Raw genomic sequence first — 14,646 nt, forward strand, 5'->3', positions numbered from 1 at the left:
CCGTTTTTGAATTTGCTTTTACATATTTTGTGATTTTGTGTACTTGGACCCGAACTAGCCGTTGGCTATGGGTCAAAAAGTGTTTTGTATTTTCTGTAGAAGAGACTCGAACTAAATTGAATTGAATCGAATTGAATTGAACGAGCCCACCCGTCATGTAGTGCCCCATTCCCGGGACATTTGAGGCGCTGATAATAAATAAATAAGTAATAATAGATAAATACATCTTTTAAAAGTGGATATGAATGGCTAACAAAACGATGTATCCTCCTTCCCAGCAGCAACATCACTTGATGCCATCACTTCCTGCCGTCAAATAGGTCCCGGTTTCCAAAGCAGTGACGCGCAGCCCAAAAAGCTACTTCGGGCTACAATGACCCGCAGTGGACACGGGCTCACTTTGAGACATCTGACAGCGAAGCCCCGGCAGATTTCGCTTCTCGCTTTCTTGTGCCAGATCTCGTTGGAGAGATAGGCACGCTTTAAGGTCAGAGAGGGGCCCGGCCATCGGAGGCAACGCCCAGAGCGTGCGCAAGCAACACAACCGCCAGCTGCGACAGTCCCTGTTCCAACTGATCGATCAGTCATGCGGGCTTTGATTTTGTCTGCACAGGGCCGCCGTTGCATGGTTATACGTGCAAAGAGAGCACAGGCTCTGTGCAATGTGGGAGGTGCATCTCGCTGAAGCACTGCCCGGTGTTGTCCCGATGCATGCGCACTGCATTGGCTTCCTCGCTGTTAAAAAAAGGTGCTTCTATTTTCTTTTTGCGCCTCCCGACTTCCTGCTCACTCGAGGGGCGACGTAACGTTTCAGTGAGGCACGTCCGAGCGCCTATCGTTTTCCACGCTATTTCGTCGCTGGCGAGGAAACGTGGACGACATCCTCGCGGCGTACCCGGATGGCTCTGTACACGAGGAACACCTCTGCAGCAAGCCTTGTGCAGTGATCGGGATTAGCCGGTTGCACGTGACCTCGTGTGATCGCATCCCATTGCCCCCCCCCCCCCCCCCTTCCTTTTTTACTCTCTCTCGGATAAGAGCCAGCATTGGTGCAACAACTACCAGCCACTCCTGCTAATCCCTTCGCTTCCGATAGCTCTGCTTCTCTGGTGTTTCGACACGTGCGTCTCGCCTGTGAAGTTGTTTCTGCACTTCGGCCCATGGGTTTCGGCGTGTGGCTATTTCGGCGCACAATGCGCTCACGAGGCCTCAATGTGCGCTCTGCCAGGAAGTGCGTTGCATATTTGCTGCAGTTTTTGCGATAACCACTGAAGGAGTTGGAAAGTGAGGGGAATCGTACCTACAGGGACCGCCGATAAGCTGTATTCAGTCATTTCGTTACTTCCAACGTCATCGAGTTCCTCTTTTGCTTTTCGGCCGTCAAATCGAACAAGAAATGATGCGTATTCTGAGGCCACGCGGTTGGCCTTATACTTGCGATATATTTTAGGAATATTTAAGACTCGTTTCATTCAGCGACAACTACACATAGCTCATTTAGGTTTAAATAACTTCAGGCCGGTTTCACTAAAAAGCTGTACTTCTAAATTAGTCGAAATATTATCTACAAAACTGTTATTACACCTAGAAGTTTATAACCATGTCCACACTCAACAACGTACACCGCTTTAAAACACGGTTATCAATAACGACACACTTAACCGACCGAGATACCTTAGGATATCGCAAATGCCCTTAATGCAAGGGGTCAGTTTGTTTGGTTTCGTTTTAGTTTATGATTGTTAACGTTCCAAAATGACTCAGGCTGTGAGGGACGCCGTAGTGGAAAGCTCAGGATAATTTCGACCACCTCGGGTTCTTGAACGTGCGCTGACATCGCACAGCACCTTGACCTCTCTGGCCTTTCGCTTCCATGGAAATGTGACCACATCTGCCGGGATCGGACCCACGTCTTTCGAGTTAGCAGCCAAGCGTCATAACCACTGAGCCACCGTAGCGGCTAAGGGGCAGACGTTACAATATAATCACTCATAAGGCATTTGACTTCGTTCCTCAGTTAGACTTACTTATGAAACTACGGGAGTTTTTCATAAAAAATGATGTGATTCCATGGATGGACAAAAACTGTAAACATTGGGTCAAACTGGAAAGTTCCGTATCTGACAACTTACATATTCATACTGGAATACAGAGGCTTCAGTTCTCGAACCGTTATTGCAACTAATATACACCACTGAAACTCATTTATGTTTTGACCCTGGGGCACAAATACCATTCTTCTCAGATGACTGCGGACTGTGCAGGTCTCTGCCGTGTGTAACTGTGCTATGCATACCGTAGAACACTAATTCAATATAAATGAATATCGTCGATTCCGACTTGGGGCATACAGTGGATTCTGGTACTCAATACAGCCACAGCTAAGAGAATAGATTTTTCCAATAAGAAAAAGCCAACATATTTTCTATACCCTGTCTATAATGTCCAAGTCGCAATAACTAATTAAATAAAATTCCTAGGATAGGCCCGGTCGAGTAGCCTTAGCTGTGAACAAAATATTATTACATATTTCACAAGGTCACAATGTCTAAGGAAAATCGTAGTTCTTCAGAAGAAGAATATGTGACACTAGTGCTGTAAAACATAATGCATATAAAACGATCGTCGAATACGTGTTGTTATTTGTAGTCCGTACCAGAAATATTTGAAAGAGAAACTAGAACGAATTTAAAACTTAGCTGTATGCTTTCTGTGCTCAAATTGTGCAGACATTCGGGCATATCTAACCTACTTAAGCAGGGAGATCTTCACAGCCTATCAGAGCGCAGAACAACATCTAAACTTCGGTTTCTGTACCTTATCACGGTCATTTGAATATAAACAAGTACTCGTACCTTCAAGATCCATCGCCACTCTTCCAGAGCTAACAACGGGAAAGCGTCAGCCTCACCTACACGTAAGCAATATTATTACTCTAGATATTTATTATTTCCAACAGCCATGTTTTACAAGAATAAACTGTGCTCTTCTGTTGTGAACTGCAACTCAGTCAAATCTCTCACAGAGCATGTTAATCGCCACCATTCAGATCATCTTGATGCCGTTATAATGACGAGTTGTTATTTTGTATTTATTTGGGCCTGCATTTTGGGCCCTGCTCGGTCCACTATTGTCATTTTTCTACCTTGCAGCCACTCTGCATATTGCCGAAAAGGTCCTGCAGTATCTGTAAATAAGTCCATGAATAAATGTGGCAATGTTCTTAGTGGTGCAGTAAAACTTGCTAGTGTCCCCCCACTCCCACCTAGCTGTCCCTGAATATGATTTTCTCTGGCTGGGCGCGTGCACCGAGGTGAGGTTTTAAGAAGCTAGAAGAATTTTCTGCATCTAAGTCGTTGCACTGACAGTCTCTCCACAGCTTTCCCTATGGTCGCAAGTAATAGAAAGGATGTAAGTCCTGCTCGATTTTTGGCACTAAGTCAGCTTTTATTTAAATTTTTACCTAAGATATCTCCAAATTTCCTTTGATGAAGGTGCTAACGAAGGTATTCCCCTGAAGAAGAAGGGGGTCAAAAATGATACACAATTCGATATACATGACGGAAGCAAATTGTCACCGAAGCCAACGAGCACGGGACAGTTTTTTTTATTTTTATGGTGGGAAATAATAGGGTAAGTATATTTAAAATAACTGATTAGAAAGCAGAAGAAAAAACAACCATATGCCTCCGGTGGGATCCAAACCCACAACCTCCGAATTTCGCAGCCGGTGCTCTACCAACTAAGCTACGGTGACGGCTGCCCCAGTCTGTTGCTTTCGGGGGTATTTATGTGTAGTTTAACCGATCCTTGAGAGTGTTCACCAGCACCACCGTCCAAAGCGGCGGACGTAGTACAACCTGCATCACCGCTAGCGCAACGTAGGAACGTGGTCGAACGGCGAGGGCGGAAGCTTTGCGAGAACCCTCCTATGCTACCTATGGCACCAAGAGTGGTAGAATTGAGGCCCTCGTTAAACCGTTAAGCAGACAAGGAAAAGGAAATGAGGGGTTCTTTATGACACGCACGTAAAGGAAGCACACAGTCATCGAAACCAAGCAGCGTAGAAAAATAAGATTCTTTTTATTGTGTGGTGTTTATAAATTGGGAACTAATAGTTTAATTATTTTATCGCTTAAAGATAATTGATTAGAGAAGACATTCTTGGTATCACAGTCTGGTTCAAGCAGTACGAAAATGCTTCATGCCAAGTCATCAGCGTGACGATTCCGATTTGAGGTATTTAACACAGATGATATAAAATGTTTTTCGTTAACCTATCCTGAACACTCTATAAACTGTTATTTGTTGGCCTTGTAGTTTTACCTAACCTGCTTTTCTACAATTTGAAGCTAGGACGCTGCAGAGAGAAGGAACACTTTTTAAACTCAATGAAGAGGTTTTAGCTTGCGTGTTTTACCAGCGCAGGTGCAGCTCTGGAGAGCGGGAGGACTTAAGGAAGTGAGAACTGTAAGGTTGAAAGAAGAAAGTTCAGAAAACGGTGAAAGATGAGGAGAATAAGAAAACTACTGTTCTAGCCTCGTGGTACAGGCAGTGCGGTGCAAAAATTCTCCATTCGATATCCGGTTTGCCAGACGTAGCGCTGCTCGTACACCTTGACATTCAAATGATAGGTCCCCGCGCGAGGATGCCCACATTTCGCTCAGTTTATCAGCATGGAAACGATTTAACAGTGGAGATCGTTTCGCAGTCAAACACGTGAATAGGGAGACGTACGCTTCTGCAGCACTTACTCTTTCAGCGTGTGGCCGGTTTTGGCTGCAACAGACGCCTGCATCCATTGAGCAGCGGTAGCGAAAACGATAAGCGAAAGCCTCCCAACGCATTGAAAGCAATGCCAATGGGACAAAGGCTGCATACGCCCTGTATCGCAGCGAAAGTGCGGAGCGGAGGGTACGCGAATGCGGCCATGAGGGAAAAAGGAAAGCAGCCAAAGTTCGAGGAAGTTATCGCGTACGCTGGCAACTTCAACTTGAAACTGCCTTTTTTGTCGTCCGTCATGTACCTGACGTTTTTGAAAGGCGACAACTTAGTATCGGTGAAACTTGCGCATTTCACGCGGAAAGCATTTCGTTAAGGTCACCCATATTGATTTATAAGAACGTCAATTTGGGCTAGATGGTGCATTATTTGAGACAGAAATGGTAATAGCGCTGCAATAAGACGTACACAAGAAAGACTGACACAGGACACTTTCTAACTTCATCTGCGCATGCCTCATCATTTTGCACATGCCTTGAATTTTCCATATATTTGCTGGCTTGCAGTAAATAAAATCAGATGAAGTTAGCGCGTGTCCTGTGTCAGTCTTTCTTGTGTACGTCGTATTGCAGGGCTATTACCATTTCTGTCTCAAACATATCGATTTATGTTGAATTATACGCACAACACGCGCTGAGACGTTGGTACTGCGCCGTCCTCTCAAGCTTTGGACTGCTGTCCACGCTAGGAGCGTATCGCAAGCGGCGCGAGCCGGTGGCCGTTCCATCGACCTCCGAGGCATATTTTGGAGCGTGTCGCACCTCATAGGACTGTGTGCTTTTGTGTCGCTGCTTCCCACGCAAACAATAGGTGCCCTACAGCCGTTGTGGCCATGGGGTGACCTCGTAAAGCGGATGCCGCTTTTTAAGCTTGACTGTGCACGCTGCGCCACCGCGGCTGATGTTGCAGCCCCATCCACCAGTGGGATTTTGAGAAAGGCACTGAACTAGTCTGAAGTGGCAACTGCCTTCTTCTATCGTCCTATTGGCCCTATAATCATTTGTAATTTCCAATTTCTTTATTTTTCGTACCCTCTACAGTTATTGTTCACTGCCCTCAGAAGCACTCAATGCTTTTACGCGTGGCACGCCAGTCCAGATGAGAGTACGATACAGATGCCTTGACAAACTACGAACGCACAAAAAAATATTTCTCCCAATTTTCACTTACACCACTCCAAACAGCATCGTAAAGTAACATCACCATGATGATGATAATTGTTCTGTATTTGGTTTTTAGTTTCCTTTTGTCATCACCTTCGCTTGTGGCACCACTGTAGCCCTGTGTACATACTATATAAGCAAGCGTGTGCTCCAGTAAAGGAGAGTTGATGTGTTGGTTGCTCGGCCATTCCTCATTCATAACCGACACAGGCCGCTACTACAGTGATGGCAGAACACATTTACTGGGTCTAGCAGAGAAAAAGCTCGCCCCCTCCGGGAGGGTATCTCAGTTCAGGGCTCCTGCAGCGGCCCGGTCCACCAGTTAGCGCTGATCGTCCCGGTCCCAGCAGGGCAGCACAGATTCCCATTGGGCGGGGGTGGGACTGAGGGCGAGGGGTGCACGGTCGGGTTGAGTTGGCACGCCAGTGCGGTATGATATAGGGGAAGGCACTCATTACTATGCAGACATACTCTACAATAGAGTGTGGGATTAGTTTTTGTAGGAAGCTCGAATGAGTATATCTATTGCGTTTTAGCTGTCGGCTGACCACAGCCTTGTGTCGCATGAGTCGTTTCTGAGGTGGTGGAGATCTGTACCAGCCTGAGTGCTCCAGCTTCCAGCGATTACAGCCTTATCGTAATTCTCTTGTTATTTTCGAAAGTGCGTGCTGCGTGCTCAGTGGTCCAAAGGGAGCAATTACTTTCACGAACTCCTCCAACCCGTGATGGCTACATCCGAAGCAGCACAAATCTCACTACGGAAAATCTTTTCTCGCGTGCTTAGTGACCAGCCTTCTGACCAAGGTAGGCCAGCACAGACACTAAAGCGCCCTGATAAGGTCTGTCAGATAAAAAGGATGGTTAACTGAGCTAGTTGATTCATGCGTCCTTTCTTCCATAGTTCCATTATGTGTCCTTGTTCTACCAATCCTGCTGCAACCAACCTGCACGGTGTGTCGACTGACTGGTTAAAAATGACAAGGAGAAAAAAAAACAGCACAGCTGAAAAAGAAACGAAAAAGAAATGAGGCGGAGAGCACTAGGGGTACGCGAGAATTAAAATGAATAGAAACAAAGATAGAGACCACAATAAACCACAGTAAAAGTGAGGGTGGCGAAGCTGAAACAACGGATACAAGGGAAGGGAAAAAGTAACAACAGAAAAGGCAAGGGTGCAACAGATTTAAAACAATGTTGATACAATGGGCGGGTGAGATCAAAACAATAAGTAACTAGAATAAAGGGGACGGCGAAAGTATCAAGTGATGAGCGGGACTAAAATAGAAAACTTAAATTAACTTCTAAAAACCTGGTTTCTTTAGCCCAAAGCTGGATGGATGGCGTGCTCATAGATTTGTCAGTTCTGCTAGCGATATAGGAAGCCTAAATAATGAACCTTTCAGTTTTAGTTTTACCGAGGCGGTGACTTTGGCGTTTATAAGGTAATCCGAATTTGGTACTTGGGAATCTGTCCTGTTTGTCTCCTCTTGTTTTAGTGCGCTAGCACAGAGTCTCCCACTCGGCGATTTCGCCACTGCCTGCCTGGCAACGCGGGTTGCTCGGGGAGAGCACCCTGGGTCTCGCAAGCCCCACCAGTGATAGCGCCCGCCATCGCAAGGCAGTGGCTCATCGCTTGTGTACTGCACTACTGCACCATGAGTGCTATGAGGATTCCCAGCAATCTATAAATATAAAGTAGACAATGAGCAATTCCGCATATATAGGCATTAACTTAAGGCTTAGCCTCAAACCCTTAAGGCTGAGCATAAGCGTTCATTCAAGCTTCAATGCGCTAGAAGTAAGACACCTACTCACCTTCATTCAGATGTTAGGTGTAATGGTTCACTGTCGTTTAGGACGTTTTGTTTTGTAATCGTTGCTTGCACGCTGATTAGAGCCGCAAACACTGGTCTTCTCACCATGGTGGCAGGAGGCAGGACGAAAATCGCTTTCGCTTGGAACGGACGTGGCCCTAGCCAATTTGACCTGGTTCGCGTAACACTGAGAGCCCCACGGTAACCCATTTTGTACTGTTTCCTGCACATGTCGGCACGCGACTACGCTGTGTTGAAATAGAAATCTTCCCCTCCCGCTTCACTCTTATCCACCACTAATGGAAAGATGAAAGATTTCCCCGTCCCGACAAGCACTGCATCGCGGTTCACGCTCCTGACGTCGTTGTACGTGACGCGCCCGGTCTCTTCCTCGTATTCGATACTGCACCGCGTCGGCGGGTATATAAGCGACGGCGCCCGCCAACTTCTCCACACTTCAGCTGCGCACTGCTACAGCCAAGCATCTACAATGAACACTCTGGTGAGAACTTTTGGGTGCCGGACAAAATTCGCCTAATTTTTTCCCATTAATTTCTTCCAATTCCTCGTATACCATCTAAAGAAGCACCTAGCGCCTTTTCTAGCGAAGGAGAGCATTCATTGTTCGGGAGAAAGAATCGTCATGTACATGTTTTATAACCGTAGTTCTTTTTGGTTCCGCCTTCTGATTCCGCGGCTTGCGTAGTAAAGCTTCTCACCCTCGCACCTTTTTTGCCAGCTTCAGTAAACTTGTTTTTGGGCGGTTACGAAATGCCCCCTACGGGGCTAATCAGGAGAACGGGTCAAGAACAACACTGGGCTGCCGAACATAAGCACTTAACGAGCGTTCCTACCACTTTGATTGGTTTTGGTTTTGTGGGGTTTAACGTCTCAAAGCGACTAAGGCTATGAGGGACGCCGTAGGGAAGGGCTCCTGAAATTTCGACCACCTGGGGTTCTTTAGCAAAAGAGTTGAAATCTGGGTTAGTTGGTACATTATACTTAAGAAAAACCAGCCAAAAAGACGGGGACAAAGGAGAGACGAGGCACACACAACGACTGGACTATCAACTGTGCTTTATTGAAAAAACAGCCAGTCTCCAAGAAAACCCAACAGAGCATGCGCAGCTCAACGGCACCGCAAAACCAGCACAAAAAACAACAACAGCGATCTCGTAAGATAGTCAAACTGCGGTGTCAACGGGACAAGTAACCTAATTCTTTCTGCATCAACGTGATAGAAGCCGTGCTAACACAGTTATCTCCATGATTGCTAATGTGAAATGCTTCGAGGATTTCCCGCTCAACCTTACCCTTGCCTCTACCGAGAAAAGTGACATTGGAAAACAACGGGTAGCACCCGCAATCGCGGCAATGGCGAGGCAAGTTTGCTCCGTCAGCCGGAGTCAGAGAGTTATGGTGCTCTCGTAGCCTTTCATTTATACACCGGCCAGTTTGGCCGATGTAAACTTTTTCGCATGTCAGCGGAATCTTATAAACCACACGTGTCGCACAAGGAACATAGCAGTTTTGATGCCGCGTCGAACAAACAGGTGGTCTAGTTCTGCCACGTAGTTCTTTAACGTGCACTGACATCGCACAGCACACGGGCCTCTAGAATTTCTCCTCCAAAGAAATTCTAGCCGCCGCGGCCGGGATCGAACCCGCGTCTTTTGGGTCAGCAGCCGAGCACCATAGCCACTGAGCCACCGCGGCGGCACCTACCACTTTGACTCCCGCTCAATTCACCTTGACTTCGCCGCCATGCCACTGTCAATGCATTTAAAGAACATTTTTATTACAGCTGTTGTATGCAAAGAATGTGATAATAAGTGTCGCCAAAGTAGGGGCGATCATCCACAGACATCAGCGGCGTTAATCACAAGCAAGCAAAAAAAATGGCGAGTGAAGTAGATTTGAGGTAAACTTGCGTCGAGCTCGTACATATTGACAAACACATACACACGCACATTAAGTCCAGCGTTATTGTCCCCTTGGTATTTTTTCTCCAGACCATACTATCAGTCCTTTTCGTCTCAGCATCATTTGCCTTCTCTCGGCTCTTTCTGCAGACCACTGCTGTCGTCCTCTGCGCCGCCCTGGCCGCAGTCATATGTGATCCTAAGGTCTTGGGATACGGAGGCTACGGTGGATACGGTTACGGCGGAGGGTACGGCGGAGGCTACGGAGGAGGCTATGGCGGAGGATACGGAGTCGGCAGCAGTGTTGCCCTCCTGCGAGGAGGCCCCGGTCTCTACAAGGCAGTGCCCGGTCCAGTTTTCCTGGTCAAGACCATCCACCAGGTGAACAAGCTGAGCGGAGGAGGAGCCCTGGTCGCCCACTCTGGCCTGGGAGGAGGATACGGCGGCGGCTACGGAGGAGGCCTTGGGTACGGAGGAGGATATGGTGGTCTTGGATATGGTGGTCTTGGATACGGCGGTCTCGGCTACGGCGGCCTTGGATACGGTGGCCTCGGATACGGTGGCCTCGGATATGGCGGCAAGAAGTATTAGGCAACTGTTCAATGTTTCACAGCGCCGCCATATTTTTTCGAAGAACGAAGACTAGTCGACGTACAATGAATACATTATGCTCCTTGCACATTTGAGAGCAAATACTCCAGGCCGAGGAGAAAGACGACTTTGGCTATGGCGTATCGTGGTACGCAAAGGCGATGAACATCGATAACAACGTCATCGTTTCGTTCATGTCAATAATAAAGGCCTATTTAATTGAAATACATCCTCGCCTCGAGTTTTGTCAAAACACTGAAACCATCAAGTGTAAGCGCATGCTTACATTTCCAAGCTTTGAGCGCTGCGGTTTGACCCCATGAGAAGTAGAATAAAAAGGTACAAGCTGTCAGTATTAAATGCCTACTGTCACGTCACGGCAGAAAGACCGCGAACAGACGAGCAGACTAGAGTCGCTTGAAGGCGAACTTTTTGTCGGGATGACTTGCTCCTTCAGAGTTGATAGCGACAAGCTTGCTCAGTGGTCGTCGAAGACAGGAAACACTGCCACTTGAGGCCGTGCTCAGTTGAAAGAAAACAGTGAGCATTCGATATAGGAATCAGTGAAGAACGACATTCTTCTCGAACAACGTAGAAACAGCAGCGCGGGATTACTAGTGCAATGGCATCGCCGGTCCATAGCAGCTCTGGAATCCGCGAAGAAGCTAGGTACCCGTCGCAGTGCAATCAGAACTTAGTAATTTAATACAAATCACCTATTGAAACAATCTCTTCAATGAATAAATCAATCAATCTTTATTCCACTTGATCAAAAGGCAGATGACGCAGAAATAAAAGCTGCTATGACTTTGACTGGCTTCTGGGCCTAATTTTGCGGAGCTAGATAACTTGCTCTAGATTGCCCATTCGAATACGCCATACGACTTTTAGAAAACGCTGTGGTGCTTTCTTGCGTAGCAAACACAGCACCCATATCAGCCTCGGGGAGTCGGGGGTTTGACTCCCGCTGCCTGCCGGTTACCCATCGTTTCTTTTTTTTTAATTGGTACAAGCCATGACCAGGTCTGGTGGTCGGCTTCCTAGGGCTACATGGCTTCGGAAAGGAGCCTGTGCCTTCAAAACCCGTCACTGTGGGCTTCATAAATGCCCGCAGTGATAACTTGTTCTCGACTGCCGATTGGAATTCGCCATGCCACTTTTATAAAAGGCTCTAATACTTCCCTGCGTAAGCCCACGTGCCACCGGTGTTAAACAAATTGGAGAAGGAAAGATCAGAGCTAAGAACGTCGCTTTCGGGCATTACCCCCATCTTAAACAAGCATGCGAGGTCTGTTAGAAAAGTATCCGACTTTATTTTTTTTTACCAACACCTGATGTTTTTGAAACAAGCACGCTTGCACCAGCCTACCTTGAACCTTCGTGCGCATGCAGATATGTTTTCTCGCCTGCCGATAGTGTCAGTCACTGGCACGCAGCGTTTGAGTGAGGCAGTGCGCAGTGCTCTCGTCGGTTTTTTATTGCAAGGAAAATGGCGGAGCGACAGGAGCAGCGTTACTGGATCAAATTTTGCCAGAAACTAGGCGACAGCCAAGTGGAAACCATTTGGAATATTCAAACGCCTTTCGGTGATAATGCTATGAGCAGCACACAGATTAAGCAGTGATACAATTGGTTTAAAGACGGCCGCACATCGGTGCAGAGAGAGCCACGCTCCGGTCGGCCATCAACATGCCGAAATGACCAGGTCATTGCGAAGTGAACGCTGTGGTGACGCGGGACCGTCGTGTGACTATGCGAGAAATTGTGGAAGAGGTGGACATCACATATTTTTCTGCACATTCCATTATCACCGAAAATTTGGCCATGGAGAAAGATGCGGCGAAATTCGCGCCGAAGCTGCGCACGGTCTTTTTTCGTCACGTCCTCCCGGGACTGGAATGATCTACCACAGGACGCCGTGCATCACATCAACGCCATCCATTTTACGAGCGCTATCAAGACCATAGTTGTTTACCTGTCATGCCCATCCCTCATGTAATGCCCCATACCAGGGGCCTTTGAGGTATCAAATAAAAAAAAGCAGCTTCGTGTTGAAGTCTTACAGGATATGCTGGATTCCACAAACAGTGACCCCGACTACATCAACCACATAATCGCTGGTGACGAGTCTTAGGTGTACAGGTACGACCCGGAAACCAAATCCCAGTCGTCACAATGGCAGCATTCCACGTCACCAAGACCAAAGAAGGCCCGCCAAGTGCGCAGCAATGTCAGAGTGATGCTGACTACTTTCTTTGACTCCCTCCGTGTGGCACACCACGCGTACGCACCCCACAAAGTAAATATTGACCAAAAGAATACTACAGGGATGTCATCCGTCGCCTGCGTGGTGCTGTGCGGCGAAAGAGGCCGAAGTTGAGGTCAACAGGAAATTGGCGCATCCATCATGACAATGTACCTGCACATTCCTCGGACTAAGTTCACACTTTTTTCGCGAAAAAGCGGACTGCTGTAGTTCAACAGACTCCTTACTCTCCTGATATGGCCTCCTGTGACTTCTGGCTGTTTCCCAAAATCAAGAGGCCATTGAAAGGAGGGCGATTTCAGACAAGAGAGGACATAATGGCTGCAACGACAGCTGAGCTAAACTTCATTCCGAAAGGGGCCTTTTCGGAATACCTCCAACAATGGCAGCACCACTGGGAGAAGTATGTGGAATCCCAAGGGGACTACTTTGAAGGTGATTAGGTTTCCAACGCTCCAGTTATGCCAGTTTTGTTTCTTCGGCAAAAGGTCGGATACTTTTCTAACAGACCTCGTATACCTGTCGCTTAGAACGAAGAAGTAAGGCTTTTTGACGGGCTAGTTGGCACATATTCTTATTTGATAGGCTGTGCACTAAAAAGACGCTCACAAAAACACGGATAGAGACGACAAAGCTTCTTTCCTGTCGTCTCTATCTGTTTTCCTGTGAACATCTTTTTAGCGCACAGCTTACCAATTGGAACGAAGATGAAGGTGTACGGGGGGTAGAAGAACGAGTGAAGAAAACGGCAACCACTGCCACGCATAATGAGGCTTCCAACGCTCTACACTGGTTCTAGGCGTCAAGGCCGTCGCTGTGCGGAGTCGCTCCATCGTGAGCGACTTCGTAGTTGATGTCACCATGTCGGTACAGGATCTGGTATGGTCCGAACTGGAGGCGTAATCGTTTTTCACCGAGTTCTCGAAGGCGGTCTGGCGTCCATGCCCATACGCAGTCCCCTGACTTGTACTCCTTCTCCCGTGGCTCACGTCATAGCAGATCGTACCGTTGCGCATCGGTGAGCTGATGAATTTTAATACGCAACTGAGCCATTCCTTGGACTTCTTCACGCTGTAGGTAGGCGGTGACGTCGACGTTCTCTTCACCTGTGACGTTCTGTAGCATCGTGTAGATCTTGGTCGAGATTTCACTGCCTTGCACAAGCTTTTACGCTGTCATCTGCGCTGTTTCCTGCAACGCTGAGTTCTTAGGAACACTGCATATGGCCAAATGACGTCCGAGATCTTGTGCTTTGCGCCGACGTACGTTGCAAGCATGTCGGCAATACTGTTATTAGGGTGTTCTATTAGGACACTGGTTTGCGGATCGTATGCAGTTATTCTTCGGTGGCTTGTGTGGCTGCAATTCATAGTGGCTTGGGTAAGCGCAGCGTAAATGCTGTGCTCCTATCAGTGATGAGCACTGCTCGGGCGCCGTGATGCAAAATGCTTTGCTGGCCGAAAAATTGTCTCACTTCCGCTTCATTAACATTTGGCAGGCGTTTTGCTTCGGCGTAGTGAGTCAAGCAGTCGGTCGCCGCTGCTGCCTAATGCTGAGTACGGGAAATGGGCGAAGTGATCCACTCCAGTCTGTTGGAAGGACTTCGCCGGTGGCGTTACGCTGTTGTACAGTCCATGTGACCTGTGGTCAGTGGCATTTTTCGCAGCCGTAGCAAGTTTTCACGTGTCGTAGGACGTTGTCGGATAATCATGTCCCGTAATATTTAATTGTCTTGAAACCGGCAGGACATGCGTATGCAGCCACGGCATCTAGCTGTCGCCTCGTCATATCAAGCCTCCAGAAGGTTTTGTTTAAGGCCTGTAACCAAAATAAGAAAGTATGCAAGCTTGGAAAGTACGAAATTCTTCTTCACGAGCATGTCGTTTTGTAAAAATCTACTCACTTTGTAAAAAAATGGCGAGGTGATGTTGCGGTCTTATTGCGGGTAGGGATGGACACCTCAGTCAGCTAGCCAGCGTTTCGCCAAGGCGTCTTATCTTTGTCTCTGCAAATGCAGTCATAATCGGTAGCGGCTAAATATGGCCTTCATTCCGAACAGGCGAGACCGATGAGGGGGTAGATGATGTTGTGTGGAGATGACGGTAGGT

The 14,646-nt window shown here is 47.5% G+C and overlaps 1 protein-coding gene across 1 annotated transcript; it reads left to right on the forward strand.

The window, feature by feature from the left end:
* The first annotated feature begins 8,249 nt into the window (after positions 1 to 8,249).
* Positions 8,250 to 10,272, forward strand: LOC149361012 (uncharacterized). Its single transcript, XM_089569439.1, has 2 exons — positions 8,250 to 8,261; positions 9,832 to 10,272. Exons 1-2 carry the CDS (start codon positions 8,250 to 8,252, stop codon positions 10,270 to 10,272), a joined length of 453 nt encoding a protein of 150 aa, XP_089425565.1.
* The last annotated feature ends 4,374 nt before the right edge of the window (positions 10,273 to 14,646 follow it).

The sequence above is a fragment of the Amblyomma mixtum genome, chromosome 2, assembly GCF_055824585.1.
Source record: "Amblyomma mixtum isolate Tamu chromosome 2, ASM5582458v1, whole genome shotgun sequence".
Classification (NCBI taxonomy): domain Eukaryota; kingdom Metazoa; phylum Arthropoda; class Arachnida; order Ixodida; family Ixodidae; genus Amblyomma; species Amblyomma mixtum.